Source organism: Pongo abelii, chromosome X, assembly GCF_028885655.2.
Source record: "Pongo abelii isolate AG06213 chromosome X, NHGRI_mPonAbe1-v2.0_pri, whole genome shotgun sequence".
Lineage (NCBI taxonomy): Eukaryota > Metazoa > Chordata > Mammalia > Primates > Hominidae > Pongo > Pongo abelii.
Window position 1 is genome coordinate 75,923,628 of NC_072008.2, and position 16,251 is coordinate 75,939,878.

At 51.4% G+C, this 16,251-nt stretch overlaps 3 protein-coding genes across 5 annotated transcripts; 1 reads left to right on the forward strand and 2 right to left on the reverse strand.

The window, feature by feature from the left end:
* Positions 1 to 227: 227 nt before the first annotated feature.
* Positions 228 to 7,903, forward strand: FOXO4 (forkhead box O4). The gene is made up of 3 exons (XM_024241155.3): positions 228 to 1,358; positions 5,054 to 6,110; positions 6,447 to 7,903. Exons 1-3 carry the CDS (start codon positions 906 to 908, stop codon positions 6,452 to 6,454), a joined length of 1,518 nt encoding a protein of 505 aa, XP_024096923.1. The 5' UTR covers positions 228 to 905; the 3' UTR covers positions 6,455 to 7,903.
* A 430-nt stretch (positions 7,904 to 8,333) lies between these two features.
* On the reverse strand, positions 8,334 to 11,161 carry CXHXorf65 (chromosome X CXorf65 homolog). 2 transcript variants are annotated; one of them, XM_009234963.3, is made up of 6 exons: positions 10,923 to 11,153; positions 10,731 to 10,817; positions 10,384 to 10,521; positions 9,139 to 9,207; positions 8,668 to 8,774; positions 8,334 to 8,482 (listed from the first exon to the last, which is right to left on the reverse strand). In XM_009234963.3, the coding sequence occupies exons 1-6, from the start codon at positions 10,945 to 10,947 to the stop codon at positions 8,357 to 8,359; spliced, it is 552 nt and encodes a 183-aa protein (XP_009233238.1). In that variant the 5' UTR covers positions 10,948 to 11,153; the 3' UTR covers positions 8,334 to 8,356. The 2 variants fall into 2 exon arrangements, with proteins under 2 accessions (XP_009233238.1, XP_054400674.1); XM_054544699.2 differs by lacking the exon at positions 9,139 to 9,207 and having other exon boundaries at positions 10,923 to 11,161.
* Positions 11,162 to 11,787: 626 nt separating this feature from the next.
* Positions 11,788 to 16,015, reverse strand: IL2RG (interleukin 2 receptor subunit gamma). 2 transcript variants are annotated; one of them, XM_009234965.3, is made up of 8 exons: positions 15,809 to 16,015; positions 15,277 to 15,430; positions 14,884 to 15,068; positions 14,537 to 14,676; positions 13,613 to 13,775; positions 12,981 to 13,077; positions 12,659 to 12,728; positions 11,788 to 12,303 (listed from the first exon to the last, which is right to left on the reverse strand). In XM_009234965.3, exons 1-8 carry the CDS (start codon positions 15,921 to 15,923, stop codon positions 12,118 to 12,120), a joined length of 1,110 nt encoding a protein of 369 aa, XP_009233240.1. In that variant the 5' UTR covers positions 15,924 to 16,015; the 3' UTR covers positions 11,788 to 12,117. The 2 variants fall into 2 exon arrangements, with proteins under 2 accessions (XP_009233240.1, XP_009233241.1); XM_009234966.2 differs by having other exon boundaries at positions 15,781 to 15,955.
* Between the last annotated feature and the right edge of the window lie 236 nt (positions 16,016 to 16,251).

Sequence of the window (16,251 nt, forward strand, 5' to 3'; positions counted from 1 at the left end):
AGACGATGGAAAGGGGGAAAGGGCGAAAAACGATTCTTAAGAAAAGAAAGAGTCCGCGACGACTTCTAATAATTAAAGTTCCACCTCGTTATATCCTGCCACGCCGCTCTCCTGCCGCCGTATCGGGCTCCTGGCCGCGAAGCAGGACGGGAGATGTAGTCCTCAAGAGTGACCAGGGTGGCACGACTGCAGAACTCGGTTTCCCAACTGGCTTTCGAGGCGCGTGCGCAGATGGCTGCCCCGGCGAGTGGTAAACAGAGACGTCAGGAGGGGGCTGCTGCTTGGAGCAAAACAAAAGGGAAACCCGGGGGGCGGGGGGTGGGGGGGGTTGATAGGGGAATCGGTGCGGGAATAAGGGAGGCCGCAGCCGCGGGGACCCGGACCCTATTAAGAGTGGCTAGAAGGGAAGAGGCGGGGGAAGGGGGAGTCAGGGGAGGGGCAAGTGACGCGGGGGAGCGGGGCGTGGGGGAGGGCAGCAATCCGGGTGGAGGAAATTTGGGAGGAGTGTCCGGGGGGCAGCAACTTAAAAGGGGGAGGGAACTGCGGCTAAGGAGACGTTCGGTGATGGGAGCGCAATGTATGAGGGGATACCCTGCCTCAGGTTTAAAAGAGCAGGAAGCTGAGTGAAAGGTTGCAGAAAAAGTGTCTTCGCTCGGCAGAGGTTACAGGTGGCATCTCGGAAAGAGCTTTGAGGCTGCAGGCTGTAGTCGGGAAGGGGATCGGAGAACTGTGTGAAGGGACAGCTTAGGGACTAGCGTCCTGGGACTAGGGGGAAGTTCGCGACTTTCTGAAGACTGGCAGGAATGTGCCTCCTGGCCCTCGATGCTTCCCCCCTGAGGGGAGGCATCGTGAGGGACTGTGGCAGGCTTCACTGAACGCTGAGCCGGGGAGGTCCAACTCCACGTATGGATCCGGGGAATGAGAATTCAGCCACAGAGGCTGCCGCGATCATAGACCTCGATCCCGACTTCGAACCCCAGAGCCGTCCTCGCTCCTGCACCTGGCCCCTTCCCCGACCAGAGATCGCTAACCAGCCCTCCGAGCCGCCCGAGGTGGAGCCAGGTCTGGGGGAAAAGGTACACACGGAGGGGCGCTCAGAGCCGATCCTGTTGCCCTCTCGGCTCCCAGAGCCGGCCGGGGGCCCCCAGCCCGGAATCCTGGGGGCTGTAACAGGTCCTCGGAAGGGAGGCTCCCGCCGGAATGCCTGGGGAAATCAGTCATATGCAGAACTCATCAGCCAGGCCATTGAAAGCGCCCCGGAGAAGCGACTGACACTTGCCCAGATCTACGAGTGGATGGTCCGTACTGTACCCTACTTCAAGGACAAGGGTGACAGCAACAGCTCAGCAGGATGGAAGGTAATTATGACCCTCTTACCTTCTTCCCAACACCATCTACCCCCTGGACCCCCTAGCCTCCCTTACTTCTACTCTGGGGCCCCTTTTACTACCTCCCACCCCCACCCCCTTTGGAAAGCCCAGAGATCCACCTTCAATCTCCAGTTAGACAAACATTTACTTAGTACATAGTATATGCCACACTCGGTGCTTGATGCTGAAGGATCACAGATGAATAAGACACTGTCCCTGCCCTGGAGAAAATTGAATTCTCTGCTCACTGCTCAACACTCGCAGCACTTTGGCTTGGGCTGCCCCAAACACTTATTCCCACAGAGAAGTCTTTATCCTATGTACAGCAGGAACTGTGTGGATTCCCCACATGAACCTACCCTTCCCTCCTCCCCCACCTCCCACCCCAACACCTTTTCTCCCATTCCTGTGGGATTACTTGGATTCCCTGCTTGCCTCCCAATACCTCAGTGTAGTGGTACTGTTCTAGCACTGCTCTACCCAGGAGGAGGGAGTGCAGTGGCAAAGGGTAAAAATAATAATATTCATGGGGAAAGGTAGCTGATCTTATGCACTAAGAAGAAAAAGGGCTGTGAGCTGCCACCTGTCTCAGTTTACCCTGTGCTGCCAAGAAACTCTCCCTTGTAAGGGGCTATCCAAGTTTTGGGGGGAAGTCATCCTTTACTGTTAAGGAATATTAGTCATGAAGAAGGAGGTAGGGCTCTGACTTTAGAGCACAAAGTTGGGAGTTCCCTTGGCCTTCTGTGAAGAAACTGTGAGGGAATATCTCAAAGGATACTCTGAAAAACTTGTCCTGAGAAATATGGGGCTGTAATCACAAAACTGGGGAGCTTCAAGCCCTATTGCTGGCTTGTACCTCTGTAGGTGGTGAGGTCAGCATATAAGCAAGTACAGAAGGTTGGATGAGCAGAGGAACTTCCCCTAGGTATAGGAGACTGAGGGATCAGATCTGTGCTATCCCTAGGGGCTGGGCAGAACAGAAGATAGGACAGCTGACTGAGACCCTTGGCACTATTTCTGGGTAGACTGCCACGCCACAGTCTCAGCTCATAAAAAGCTCCCCTCCTTGGACCCAGCCTACACAGCTGTTTTTCTTTTCCCTTAGGTTCATTTTCCAGGGTAGAGGAAATAACAAGTTGTTAGTTATATTGTGGGAGTATAGTCCGTCCTTATAATCTACACTTATGTGGGGCTTTAGAGTTTACAAAGTAGTTTTTAAAGTTTTTATTTTATTAATCTTTACAGCAATTCTGAGATTCCACATTTTACACATTAGGAAACTAGGTACCAAAAGGTTAGGAAACTCACCTAATAACAGCAGGGTGAGGACTTGAACTCAGGTCTAACTATAAATCATATTCTCTAAAAAGAGCCTGGCTTGCTCTAATTGGAATGATGGCAAAATCAAATCAGGCTGAGCCTGGGACTTCAAGGCCCCCCCGCCCCTCTCTGAGGGGAAGTCTCATGCCTGAACTGGCCTCCCTGATGATATGCCAAGGTTACTCCCACCCCACCAGGGGGCGGCACTCACTTAGAACAAGAAAGTTTAGATTAGGTGGCTTAGGGAGCAATTAGCAGTCACCCCCACCACCCTGCCCTCCAACATGTAAGAGTTATGGGCTTTTGGGAAACTGACCTCTCCAATTAAGAGTCTGTATACCACTTGCTAGTTCCAAGGCCTAAAGAAGAGGAGACAAATGGGCCTTGTGGCTATTAAGTAGTAGGGAAAGGAATGGACCTTCTCAAGTAGATCCAGAATTAGAGGATAAAAAGAGGAGAAATCATAGTGCCAGGTCATGGTCATTGTGGTCCTTAGTTACTATGAGGTGAGGCCGGATGGACAAGTGCCACTCCTTGAAGGAACATCAGCACAGTTGAAATGCCATTACCTCAGGGTCCCAGGAACACAAGGAGTTCTTTGGCTAAAGAGCCCTGGAACAAGAAGCATCATTCCCCAGGCAAAGGGTCTCCTTATCTTAAGAGCACCAGTCAGAGAAACAAGTAGTTTCTGACCGTCCCATGGCCTCAGCCTCCTAGTTGCTCTAAGCACTTCTGGGCTCCTCCTGAATTTCTAAACTAAAGAGCTCCATGTGGGAGGTCAAATGCCCCCATGGTTGAAGAGTTTATGCACAAATTCCTGAGAAATGGGGGAAAGGCACTGGGAAGGAGGTAGGGAAAAGAAGGCAGGTTTCGGGAAGGGGGGTGGCCAGGGGAGGGCCAAACCCCTTGTGTAACTAGCCTGCCCCGCGGCAATCAGTAAATATAAGCTGCACTGGGGGCTGAAGAAGCTGCCAATCTCAGCTCCCTGGGCCACTGGAAAGCATCGTTTCCCTAGTAGAATGTCACCAGCGAGGGAGGAAGGGAAAACATACAGCTTCCAATACCCAAGGCACTGAAGAGCTGGCAGAGCCTCAAGGGGAGCCTCACCATTGTCAACCCAGGGGCAACCCACCAATCAGGTACAAATATTGATTATGTACTGTGAGCTTGAGTAGGTATAGAGTATGTGCTGTGAGCTTGGTGCTCTGGGAGGGCTCTGTTGGGGGATGTGGGACTGGAGGACATTACACTTGGCACTTACACTCGAGATGAATTACATGAAACCATAAGCCACACAATATAAATTGGGTGAAATTGTGTGGCGCAGATTTTAAAAATACTATACTAGAAATTTGGCTGCCAAAGTCAAGCAGCCGCTTTATAAAAGAGGTGGAACTGAAGCTTGGTCTTGACGGAACTAGTAAAACTTAGAGAGGGGAGATCCCTCCTCGGAAAAGAGAGGAGAGGAAGATTGCACCTCACGTATTTGAGGCACAGCAAGAAGCCTGAACCTGAACTGAATGTAGTTGAGGATGTGTGTTGTGGATTGGAAGAAATAAGGCTGGGATTCAGGGAGGGGGAAAAAAGGAATCTTTAAATTCTATAGAGAGCTGGGTGGCCCAAATGCTCTGTGGGGAATGGAGCACCTGCTGTGCTGAGATTCCAGCCCTTCAGCCTATTCAGAGAACTGGCTCCGGGCAGGGCGGGTCCATCCTGGGCTGGTGCTGTACCACTGTCCCGTAAACTCCACCCAAACCTGCACTCAAGGAAAGGGGTGCAATGCTCTTTCCCACCTGAACCTAGTTCTTGCTGGGCAAGGAGCACGTCTCCCCAATGCCCACCAGCCCCAGGTACCGCCCTCCCACCCCCCTCAAAACACACACCAAGCCCTGGGAGGAGCAGAGTACCAGGAGCTTTTCCAGGGTGGGCACCCCCGTGCCCTCTGCAGTGGATTATTACATGTTATCTCCCACCCGCTGTACAGAGAAGTCTGGAGCAGAGGCTGAGCAGCTTGTCTGGGAGCGGGAAATGTGTGTGGTCTTCCCTCACACCCCACCCCCACCCCTACTTCTACCAGTTTTCCCCCCTGGATTCAACTTTCTTTGAGTCACCAGGAATACCCCTGCTGTGTTCCAGCATCCTTTTATCTTTTATCTTTTTCTCTTTTTTTGTAAATTATTTAAAGTTTTTCTTAAACTTTAATGACCTGGGAAATGAAGCCCCGAAATAAACCCTGCTGCGGTGGTGGCGCCAAACCCTAACCCCTAGATCATCGGGGCCCAGCATCTCTTAGACTTGACCGCTGGCCACTGACCTCCCCTACAGTACCTCACGCCCCTTTCCTGCCATCTCTGCCCCTCCAGAACTCGATCCGCCACAACCTGTCCCTGCACAGCAAGTTCATCAAGGTTCACAACGAGGCCACCGGCAAAAGCTCTTGGTGGATGCTGAACCCTGAGGGAGGCAAGAGCGGCAAAGCCCCCCGCCGCCGGGCCGCCTCCATGGATAGCAGCAGCAAGCTGCTCCGGGGCCGCAGTAAAGCCCCCAAGAAGAAACCACCTGTTCTGCCAGCTCCACCCGAAGGTGCCACTCCGACGAGCCCTGTCGGCCACTTTGCCAAGTGGTCAGGCAGCCCTTGCTCTCGAAACCGTGAAGAAGCCGATATGTGGACCACCTTCCGTCCACGAAGCAGTTCAAATGCCAGCAGTGTCAGCACCCGGCTGTCCCCCTTGAGGCCAGAGTCTGAGGTGCTGGCAGAGGAAATACCAGCTTCAGTCAGCAGCTATGCAGGGGGTGTCCCTCCCACCCTCAATGAAGGTCTAGAGCTGTTAGATGGGCTCAATCTCACCTCTTCCCATTCGCTGCTATCTCGGAGTGGTCTCTCTGGCTTCTCTTTGCAGCATCCTGGGGTTACCGGCCCCTTACACACCTACAGCAGCTCCCTTTTCAGCCCAGCAGAGGGGCCCCTGTCAGCAGGAGAAGGGTGCTTCTCCAGCTCCCAGGCTCTGGAGGCCCTGCTCACCTCTGATACGCCACCACCCCCTGCTGATGTCCTCATGACCCAGGTAGATCCCATTCTGTCCCAGGCTCCGACTCTTCTGTTGCTGGGGGGGCTTCCTTCCTCTAGTAAGCTGGCCACGGGCGTTGGCCTGTGTCCCAAGCCCCTAGAAGCTCCAGGCCCCAGCAGTCTGGTTCCCACCCTTTCTATGATAGCACCACCTCCAGTCATGGCAAGTGCCCCCATCCCCAAGGCTCTGGGGACTCCTGTGCTCACACCCCCTACTGAAGCTGCAAGCCAAGACAGAATGCCTCAGGATCTAGATCTTGATATGTATATGGAGAACCTGGAGTGTGACATGGATAACATCATCAGTGACCTCATGGATGAGGGCGAGGGACTGGACTTCAACTTTGAGCCAGGTACAGTACCCCCTAATCACCACAGCACCTCATAGCCTGTGACCACTCCTAGATGCCCAGCTAGTCCCATGATCTGGGCGAAGGGGAGATTTAGGACAAGTGGTAGCCAGAGCTCCTGGGGAACTGGAGGGAAGATGTCATATTACAGTAGCATAGTTTCCAGATGGGACCTCCAGGCCCCTTAGCTGTGCCCACCCCTGCAAGGTAGCACAGAAAAGGTATGTGTATGGAAGCAGGGTAGGTGCCACCATCTTCTTTGGTGGGAATCTGGATGATAGAATGTTGGCAAGCCCCAGATAAGCCTCTTACCTTGTTCTCCGTTTCTTCTTCCCACAGATCCCTGAGTCATGGCTGGAAGCTTTGTCCCCTGCTTCAGAGGTGGAGCCAGGCGTGTTCATATCTACTCTTTACTCTTGAGCCCTCCCCAGGAATTTGGGACCCTGCTTTAGAGCTAGGGTGGGGTCTGGTCACACACAGGTGTTGAAGAAATTATAAAGATAAAGCTGCCCCATCTGGGGACGATATGGGGAAGGAGATGGGAGGGGAAAGGGGAGAGGGTTTTTCTCACTGTGCCAATTAGGGGGTAAGGCCCCCTCTCAGGAGCCATCATCGGCTTTCCCCATTCCTACCCCCTTAGGCTTTGTAGCAAGATGAGCAATGCTGTTGGAAATGTGAAGTCACCAGTGGCCTTACCCCTGCCTTTGGGAGCAGGATTTTTTGTAGAGAGTCTTATCTGAGCTGAGCCAGGCTAGCTGGAGCCTGGGATTTCTATGCAGTGGCCCCTTAGGCCAGTGATGTGGGGTGGGTGGGCGGTTTAGGGGATCTGGAAGGGCCAAGGTCTGAGCACTGGAGTGGCTCGCCAGGCCAAATCACCCTTAGAAGGCTGCAGATAACAGAAAGGCTTTTTATAAACTTTTAAAGAAATATAAACACAAATATAGAGATTTTTTAACCATGGCAGGGTGCTAGTGGTGGGCAGAATGCTTTTTTTCTTTCTGAAGGCTTTGTGATAGTGACATGATACAAACACTACAGACAATAAATACTAGGAGAGACACAGGGAAGTGGGGAGACATGGGGAGTAATAGTAAACACAGGGAAGAGCTCCCCTATGGACCAGGTATAGAGAAAGGTCTATGCAGAAATAGGTTGGAGTTTCCCTAAGAAAAAAGCTAACCCAGGTCCCCTCATTCCTTCAACTTGTGCCTGGGAGTGTGTGGTGTTGGGGTGCAGCCACACTCTTCTATGACCCAGCATGGGTTAGTGCTATGGTGGGAGAGTACATTGAAGGCCTGGAATTAGCTTGGGGCCAGGGAAGGGACTGGGAGGGGAGAGAAGAGAAGGAGGGAAGGATTTAGGATGGTAAAGTTAGGTACAGAGACCTCCCTGTTCAAGGCCCCTGACAGCTGTCCCTGCCCTTCTTCCCCTTCCCTGACTGCAGGGGTTATGTGGAAGTGTGTGTGGCAGCAGGCAGCGGGGAGGGGAGGAACAGGGAAGGGGGAGCTGGGGAGCTTGGCTGAGGGTCTGGGAAATGAGCAGGGATGGGGGGGAATGTGGATCAGGTTTACTAGCACCTGCCAGGGAGGCCATCTGGGGCTCCTTCTCCATCCCAGCCCCCAAAGCAGCCCTTCCCCCAGTGCCCTTTGCATCGTCCCCTCCCCCACCCCTGCTGTGGGTTCCCATCATTTCCTGTGTCAGCGCCTGGCCTACCCAGATTGTATCATGTGCTAGATTGGAGTGGGGAAGTGTGTCAAATCAATAAATGAATAAATTCAATAAATGCCTATAACCAGCTCTGGTTTCTGCTGCCTTGCTTCTCCCCTTGGATAAGGGGGAGGGACGGGGAAAGGCAAAGAGCGGGAGGAAGAAACTGCCCAGAGGCAGAGACATGGAGGAGGGTGGGGGAATTTCAGCCCGGGGAGGTGGTGGAGTGTGGGGGTGGAGGGACACCTAACCCCTGCAGGAGTAGGCGGGCTGTGAGATAGGCCTCCCAAGGGGAGGTAGTCTGGTTTGAGAAGACCCCACCCCCTACTCCGTCCCTCAAAGGCTCATTGTACTAGACTTCACAGCCTTCCTCACCCCCACCCATGTGCTTGCCCCAGCCCTCTCCTGCTGCTCCCATCCACCCTCAGAGCCTCCTCGGTGCCTAGGGCGTACGTACTCAAGCCTTAGTGCAGATATTGGGAGAAGGAGTCTTTCTACAAAAAGAAATCTCACGTTAAATTCCAGTAATTTCACACCCAGTATTACTTCTTTTGCTTTGTGGTTTTATTGAGTTGGCGACCTTTATTCTTCCTGAAGTCTGGTCTGTTCCTAAAGGTCGGAGACTTTCGAGTGGACTTCTTTTTGTCTGATCGTCCTGATTGCTTGGACTAGAAAAAGAAAGTAAGTAAACAAAGAGGCCCCTACAGGGAAGGTTTCTACAACCCAGGGCCAAAGGAAGGAAAAAAGAAATTGGAGGCAGGAAATTCATCTCAGAGGGCTGGGGTGTAGGAACATTCAGTCGGCTAGTAGGGAAAGGGGGGTGCTGGGGCAGATCACATTTGGCAAGTCTTACCGGGACACTCGCAGGGGGTTCAATTATAACGACCTTCTTGGCTTCTTTCATTTTAAGCATCTGAATTCGTCTCCTTTCCAGGGCATCACATTGTATGCGCAGTGCAACTAAGAACAAGGAAAAGGCACCTGCACCTCTGAGAACTAGCGACCTTACCCTTCCTGGTGCTCCCATTCATTGTTCAAACCATCAGCTGGAGCCCCACTTGGCCTAAGATGGAAATGATGGAATGGTGATAGGGAGATATACGGAGAAAATGGCCAAGAAATGGGGGAAGTGGGGAGTAACGCATGCACATTCCACCTGGTGTGAGCTAAACGTCCCTCCTAAAGTGGACCTGGACCCTGCCCCCCTTTTCCTAGGCTCCTATCATCTGACCTACCATATCACGCTAGTCCCACCCTACATTCTCCATCACACAGCTATATACTGTACCCTTCATGTTCTTCCCTCCCCCATCTCACTTCTTACCAAGCAGCCGAGGCTCCGGATTCTTGAGGAGAGGCACAAAAGCTCTGTAAGCATTCTCCAGCCTGGTTCCTGTGAACATAGCCGTGTGCTATCTCCAGCCCCTGTCATCCAGTCTCCACCCTTCAGAAGCCCAAGATTCCAGGACCTAACACTAAAGACTACCCGCCAGACGCGGTGGCTCACGCCTGTAATCCCAGCATTTTGGGAGGCCGAGGTGGGCAGATCACTTGAGGTCAGGAGTTCCAGACTAGCCTGGCCAATTCAAGACTAGCCTGGCCAATTTGGTGAAACCCCATCTCTACCAAAAATTAAAAAAATAAAAAAAATAAAAAATAAAAAAAAATTAGCTGGGCATGGTGGTAGGCGCCTGTAATCCCAGCTACTCCGGAGGCTGAGGCAGGAGAATCGCTTGAACCCAGGAGGTGGAGGTTGCAGTGAGCCAAGATCATGCCACTGTTTCAGCCTGGGTGACAGAGCAAGACTCCATCACAAAAAATAAAAATAAAAATAAAAATAAAGACTACCTTGCCGGGCACAGTGGCTCACGCCTGTAATCCCAGCACTTTGGGAGGCTGAGGTGGGTGGATCACCTGAGGTCAGGAGTTCAAGACCAGCTTGGCCAACATGGTGAAACCCCGTCTGCACTAAAAAATTAGTTGGGCCTGGTGGCGGGCGCCTGTAGTCCCAGCTACTCAGGAGGCTAAGACAGGAGAATCGCTTGAACCTGGGTGGCAGAGATTGCAGTGAGCTGAGATCGCGCCATCGCACTCCAGCCTGGACAACTGGACAACAAGAGCGAAACTCTGTCTCCAAAAAAAAAAAAAAAAAAAAAAAAAACCTACCTTGAGCTGGTGGATATTTCTTCCCCTTAGGTATGGACCTAGGGGAGAGTATGTGTGAGGTAACCTATTATTATAGAGGCAGTGCCCTTCCTTAGGCTGACTAGAGATGGTCAATTTGGATCTGGTTGAGGGTGTTCTGTTGTTTGAGGGTGTTCTGTTTTTTGTTTTAATTTGGTTTTGGTTGTTTTTGGTTTTGGTTTTGGAGGCAGAGTCTTTGTTATGTTGCCCAGGCTGGTCTCAAACTCCCGCCCTCTATCGATTCTCCCGCCTTGGCCTCTCAAAGTGCTGAGATTACAAGCATGAGACACTGTGCCCAGCCTTGGATGCCTTGTTTTAAAGATAAGGTTCATAATCTATCTTGAAGGCCTTATTCTATTTCTGGGGAATACTCCTGAGCCTCTACCTGGCGGCCCACGCTCCACCTTACAAATGTAGTAGGTGCTTCGAGCTGTAAGGTATTTGCTGGCATACTCTGCATGGTTGGGCTTCATCAGGAAAAGCATCTTCATTTTCCCCGTTTGTTCACACAAATCGATGGTGTCTGGAGGGAGATCGGAGATCACAGGGTAATTGGGGCAGCTAAGGAAAGAGAGTGGGAGCAAAAGGGGCCAGTGATCCTATACAGAATGGGTTGGAGGAAGCTGTAAGGATATGAGAAACTCCATTCTTGCCAGGAGGAGGGCTTGGGGGTTAGAGATGACCCAACTCCTTCTGACCTTTGGCCATTAGTCCCCTCCCCAAGCTCCTCACTTGTTTTAGGCAACTTTACTTTGCTGCGGATGTAATACAGCAACACGACGACAGCACAGTTGGTATTGACCAGAAACTGCTGATTATCTGAGAAGAGATAGGATGGGACACATGGGCCCATTTCTGTGATCTCCACTGCCCTCAGATCCCTCCACCCCCTTCCACAGACTCTAGTTCTGTGCTGCCCCTCACCTCCATGTTTGATGAAGATGAACATGCCCTCAAGATCGCCTCACTCTTCACAAAGTGCCCTGATGAGTCATGCAGAAGGAGGGTGTTCTAGAGGCCTTGTGTGGGGCAAATAGGCCTATAGGGTTGGTGGACTGGAGAGGCAGATGGATTTCATAGGCTGAGAATGCCCAGGCTGGACAGGCAGGAGAGAGCTGTTGATAGTTGTGGATAACCAGTATCCCCAGGGGTGGGGCCTGAGGCTGCAGTTAAGGGATTATGAGGTCAGAAGTGGCAGGTGTGGCCAAAAAGTGGAGTAAGGATAAGGAGAGAAAAACTCGGGTGGGGTATGTTAAAGATTAGTTGGAAAGGAGGGGCAACATGGTAAGTCTAACTTTTTTTATTTTTTTAGACGGAGTCTCCCTCTGTCGCCCAGGCTGGAGTGCAGTGGCACAATCTTGGCTCACTGCAACCTCCACCTCCTGGGTTCAAGCGATTCTCCTGCCTCAGCCTCCAGAGTAGCTGGAATTACAGGAGCACACCACCACGCCTGGCTAAGTTTTGTATTTTTAGTAGAGACGGGGTTTCACCATGTTGGCCAGGCTGGTCTCGATCTCCTGACCTCGTGATCCACCCGCCTTGGCCTCCCAAAGTGCTGGGATTACAGGTGTGAGCCACCACACCCAGCCCATTGTAAGTCTAACTCTAAACTAAACCCTGGAATGAGTGCAGGGCACCTGGAAAAAAGTCAGTTTCCAGAACAGTACTCTTTTTCTAGCGAATTGGTAATACTTCTGCCTCCATAGCATGAATGTACTACTCCTTTTTCTTCCCCTCCCACCCTCATTGTATCCCAGGCTTCCCCTGCTCCCCACCCCCATGACAGACATTTTTGATGATTATCAACAGAAACTTTATTTCTCATCGGTTCAGGAATAATTGGAGGGTAGACGGAAAGAGGAAGGGAGGGAAAGAGGGAGGGAGGAAGAATCCTGCGAAAAGGAAGGGCCAGACTGAGGGAGAAGAAAAACATGTACAGGGCAAAAGCGTAATTCTCAAGTGGGGAATGCCAAATGAAGGCGCTTACATGGGGGCACAAAATTCCAAATCAGCCACAGTGGAGTGAGGTGAGTATGAGACGCAGATGGGTTGAACGAAGGAAAGTTAGTGCCACTTAGGGCTACAGGACCCTGGGGTTCTTCTGTCAGAGGATTGGGGTTCAGGTTTCAGGCTTCAGGGTGTAACATGGGGGGGCCCAGTAGGGGCTATGCTGGTTGCATGGGGAGGCCCCAGGCCCCTCCCCGAGGACCCCTCCTTTTGGGGGAATCTCACTGACGAGGCAGAGTCGTTCACTGTAGTCTGGCTGCAGACTCTCAGCCAGTCCCTTAGACACACCACTCCAGGCCTAAAGACAGATATGTCCAGGTCAGGGGTCAATTAGGGGCAGGAAGTAAAAGACCGAGCTCTGTGCCAAAGGAGTACTCATGATGTCTGCAACCACTGTAATTGATTACAGAAGGGATACACAGGCTCCTGGGCCCCCAATACCAGTTGCCATCTGCCTCATTCAATCTATAATCTGCACTTCTGTGTGTGTCTCTCTCTGTATAGTCCATCCCCCATTTGGTCGGCCACATCCTGACAGTTAGTGCAGGGCCTCCTTCCCTCTCCTCTCTGCCCCCACCCCCACACTCTGTCTGTGTTGCTGGCAGGCAGTTGGCAGTTGATAGACTGCAGCATGCTTATGACAGCGTTCTCACCGAAAAGTTCCCGTGGTATTCAGTAACAAGATCCTCTAGGTTCTTCAGGGTGGGAATTCGGGGCATCGTCCTGACAGGGAAGAAAGAGGGAGCAGGAGCACATAGGTTAAAGCTTTTTTATCACCCTTCTCCCAGTTGTCCCATATGAAATAAAGTGATTCTGTGTTCTCTGTGCCTGTGGCTTCCTTCCATCACCAAACCCTCTTGGGTAATCTCTCATTCTTTACTGTCTCATCCTTTACTCCTAAAGACCCTGCAAAACCCTCCTCTGCTATTCTCAGCTACCGTTCCCCTCATTCTTCTGGGCTTCTCCAAATCTCACCGTTCCAGCCAGAAATACACACAGAGAAGGCTGATAATCAATCCCATGGAGCCAACGGAGATAACCACGGCTTCCAACGCAAACAGGAAAGGATTCTCTATAGAAAAAAGAAAAGCAAAGTGGACCTTATATTTGTTGTGCACCTACTACAATGCCAGGCACTGGTGCCAGGCACTGCGCTAAAGACGTACTCTCTGTTTAATCCTCACAACAGCTCCTGTGAGGCAGGAACAATTACCTCCATCTTACATCTCAGGAAACAGAATCCAAGAGTTTAGTGATGTGCCCAAGGCCAAAGAGGTAGTATGTGGCAGAGCCTAGATCCAGCTGGTTCCAAAGCCATCTTCACCTTGCAGGCTCTCTAGGAATGCTTCAGGGAAATCCTATACATTCTATAGCCCCCTTGAGTACCCCTCAACCTCCTTCTCAATCCACCCCCCCCCACTCTAACAACACACTAACCCAATCCTACACAGAAAAACCTTGATTTCTAGAGGTTGGGGTTAGACAGTGTGGGGAGATGGGGCACCAAGTTTGGGGGCTTTAGTGATAGGGAAGTGGAGCAAAGGACAGTGGTGTTAGAAAGGCTGGGGTGTTGGGCTCATGGATTGGGTCATGTGGGCCCATTTTACCTTTTGAAGTATTGCTCCCCCAGTGGATTGGGTGGCTCCATTCACTCCAATGCTGAGCACTTCCACAGAGTGGGTTAAAGCGGCTCCGAACACGAAACGTGTAGCGTTTCTGCCCATCCACACTAGGCAGGGAGAACTTATGTCTATAATCCACTGATTGTTCCTTGAGGAGAAAGAGGATGAGGGAAAGTGGGTGTCTATGAGAGAAGGGAGAATTAAAACATACTCCTGAACACCCACCAGTGTCATCTCTGCTACTGCCCAGTTTCTCTCTCGTCTCTTGACTACTCAAGCCACACTGCTCCCTTCACTGACTTGAATCTAATGCCTCCCCTCTGGATCCCCTTAATGGCTTCCTTTTGTTTACTTGTCTATCTGGTATCAGGAAGAGTATGGGTAGGGAATCCCTAATGAAAACTCACTGGTGTCAGGCATGGTGGCTCACGCCTGTAATCCCAGCACTTTGGGAGGTCGAGGTGGGCAGATCACCTGAGGTCAGGAGTTCAAGACCAGCCTGGCCAACATGGCAAAACCCTGTCTTTACTAAAAATACAAAAATTAGCCAGGCATGGTTGTGCATGCTCCCAGCTACTTGGGAGGCTGAAGCAGGAGAATCACTTGAACCAGGGAGACAGAGGTTGCAGTGAGCCCAAGATCGCCCCACTGCACTCAAACCTGGGCAACAGAGTGAGGCTCTGTCTCAAAAGAAAAAAAGAAAGAAAGAAAGAAAAGAAAAGAAAAAAAGAAAACTCACTGGAGAAAATAGGGGGGAAAGGAGTCGGAGGAGGGAGCGTAGGGGGTAAGCAGAGAAGCTGGGAGGCAGAGAATAGGAGCTTGATATTAGGTCCTCCTATCTGTCTGGTTGAATCCTTTAGCCCTACTTGCTTGGCCTTAGCTGCTACATTCATGTCCCTAGTCACTCACAGTCCAGCTGTGGTCCCAGTCAGTCCGGTACTGCACCAAGTGCTCCAAACAGTGGTTCAAGAATCTGTTGTTCCAGTTCAGTTCTAGCTGGGATTCACTCAGTTTGTGAAGTGTTAGGTTCTCTGGAGCCCAGGGGATCACTGGAGATATGTGTGCATATGTGGTCATTCCCCTGGCCTAGACAAGTCAGGATCCTGAAGGTAGTGCCCCTAATACCTCCTCCCTTCCCATCCTGATCCCCTACCTCCTTTTTCTGCCCATGTACCCTTATGATAAAAGAACACTACTCCGTAGACTCCAATGTCCCACAGTATCCCTGGTCTCTTGACCCTTTCTTTCCAAATTACCCAGATTCTGCAGTTTTAGCATCTGTGTGGCCTGTCTCCTGGGTTCCCGTGGGTCCTGGAGCTGAACAACAAATGTTTGGTAGAGGTGGATCTCCTTTTTTTGCAACTGACAGCCAGAAGTGATTTCTTCAGAGAATAGATAGTGGCTGCACTTCTGGACTTTATCATTATCTGAGTTCTTGTACCTAGAGGAGAAGGGTTGGAAGGAAGAGGAACAGTGGGGCCAATCTGGGTACTGCAGATATCCAGAGCCTAGCCTCATCTCCCCTCAACCGACTTGTGACTTACGCCAGGAGAAAACAGTGGGGCACCTGGGAGACTTGCTACCCTCTTTCTTGGTCTCTGATCCAACCCACCTCTTCTTCTTCCCCTCCCCTTCTTCCCTTCTCATACCAATAATGCAGAGTGAGGTTGGTAGGCTGGGGCTCAGAGCTGCTGTTCCAAGTGCAATTCATGTACTCGACATTGAACACAAAACACTGAACCTCTGGGAGGGGCAGAGTGGAAACACTGAGGGAGTCAGCGGGCATAGAGGTCAGGAAGAAATCTAGATTGGGGAGAAAATGAAGGCAGGGAGGGAAAGAGAAATGATGGTCAGAAGGAGGAGGCCAAGCACGGTGGCTCATGTCTGTAATCCTGGTGCTTTGAAAGGCTGAGGCAGGAGGATCTTTAGAGGCCAGGAGTTTGAGACCAGCCTAGGCAACATAGTGAGATCCTGCCTCAAAAGAAAGAAAGAAACAAACAAACAAGAAAGAAAGAAAGAAAAAGTAGCATGAGGCAGGGAACCCTTCCCCTTGCCCTTCCCACTCTACTTTTCAATTCTGCCCACATGACTGTAATGGCCAGTGGCAGGTACCAGATTTCTGTACGGCCCTTTCACACAGCCACCCTTCTCACCAGCCCCCTCCAGTCCCAGATTTCCCACCAGCTGTGGTGTCTTCATTCCCATTGGGCGTCAGAATTGTCGTGTTCAGCCCCACTCCCAGCAGGGGCAGCTGCAGGAATAAGAGGGATCTGAATGGTAATGATGGCTTCAACATGGCGCTTGCTCTTCATTCCCTGGGTGTAGTCTGTCTGTGTCAGGAACCTGGGTCCCTCACCCACTACCCCTCCCCACCCACACATTTCCTCTGTCATAGCTTCCGGTGGAAAGAACCTTATAAACCAGGGCTTTACAGAGGGTGTGGCAAATGTGTGCTGTGCGACACGGGCTAAGTCCTCTAGGAGATTAGGTGCTGCTGTAAGGTGGTAAGCAGAAACTAAAGCTGGATATACAATAGTGTCACAGACTCAAAAATCCTCAGCCCACCTAGATCCTGGGAAGGATCTGTTTACTACCACTAGCACCATTCTCAACCACCTTCTCCT

Bases quoted from the DNA above. Each gene is read 5' to 3' on its own strand.
- IL2RG (XM_009234965.3), bottom strand. From the start codon at position 15,923: ATGTTGAAGCCATCATTACCATTCAGATCCCTCTTATTCCTGCAGCTG. The intron at 14,677-14,883 runs GTAATTTGGAAA...ACATATCTCCAG, and splicing joins GCTAAAACTGCAGAATCTGG to TGATCCCCTGGGCTCCAGAG. The intron at 13,776-14,536 runs GTGAGTGACTAG...TTTCTCCTCAAG, and splicing joins ACTGGGACCACAGCTGGACT to GAACAATCAGTGGATTATAG.
- FOXO4 (XM_024241155.3), top strand. From the start codon at position 906: ATGGATCCGGGGAATGAGAATTCAGCCACAGAGGCTGCCGCGATCATA. The intron at 1,359-5,053 runs GTAATTATGACC...CTGCCCCTCCAG, and splicing joins ACAGCTCAGCAGGATGGAAG to AACTCGATCCGCCACAACCT.
- CXHXorf65 (XM_009234963.3), bottom strand. From the start codon at position 10,947: ATGTTCATCTTCATCAAACATGGAG. The intron at 8,775-9,138 runs GTAAGAAGTGAG...CCTTGTTCTTAG, and splicing joins TCCGGAGCCTCGGCTGCTTG to TTGCACTGCGCATACAATGT. The intron at 8,483-8,667 runs GTAAGACTTGCC...TTCTTTTTCTAG, and splicing joins AACCCCCTGCGAGTGTCCCG to TCCAAGCAATCAGGACGATC.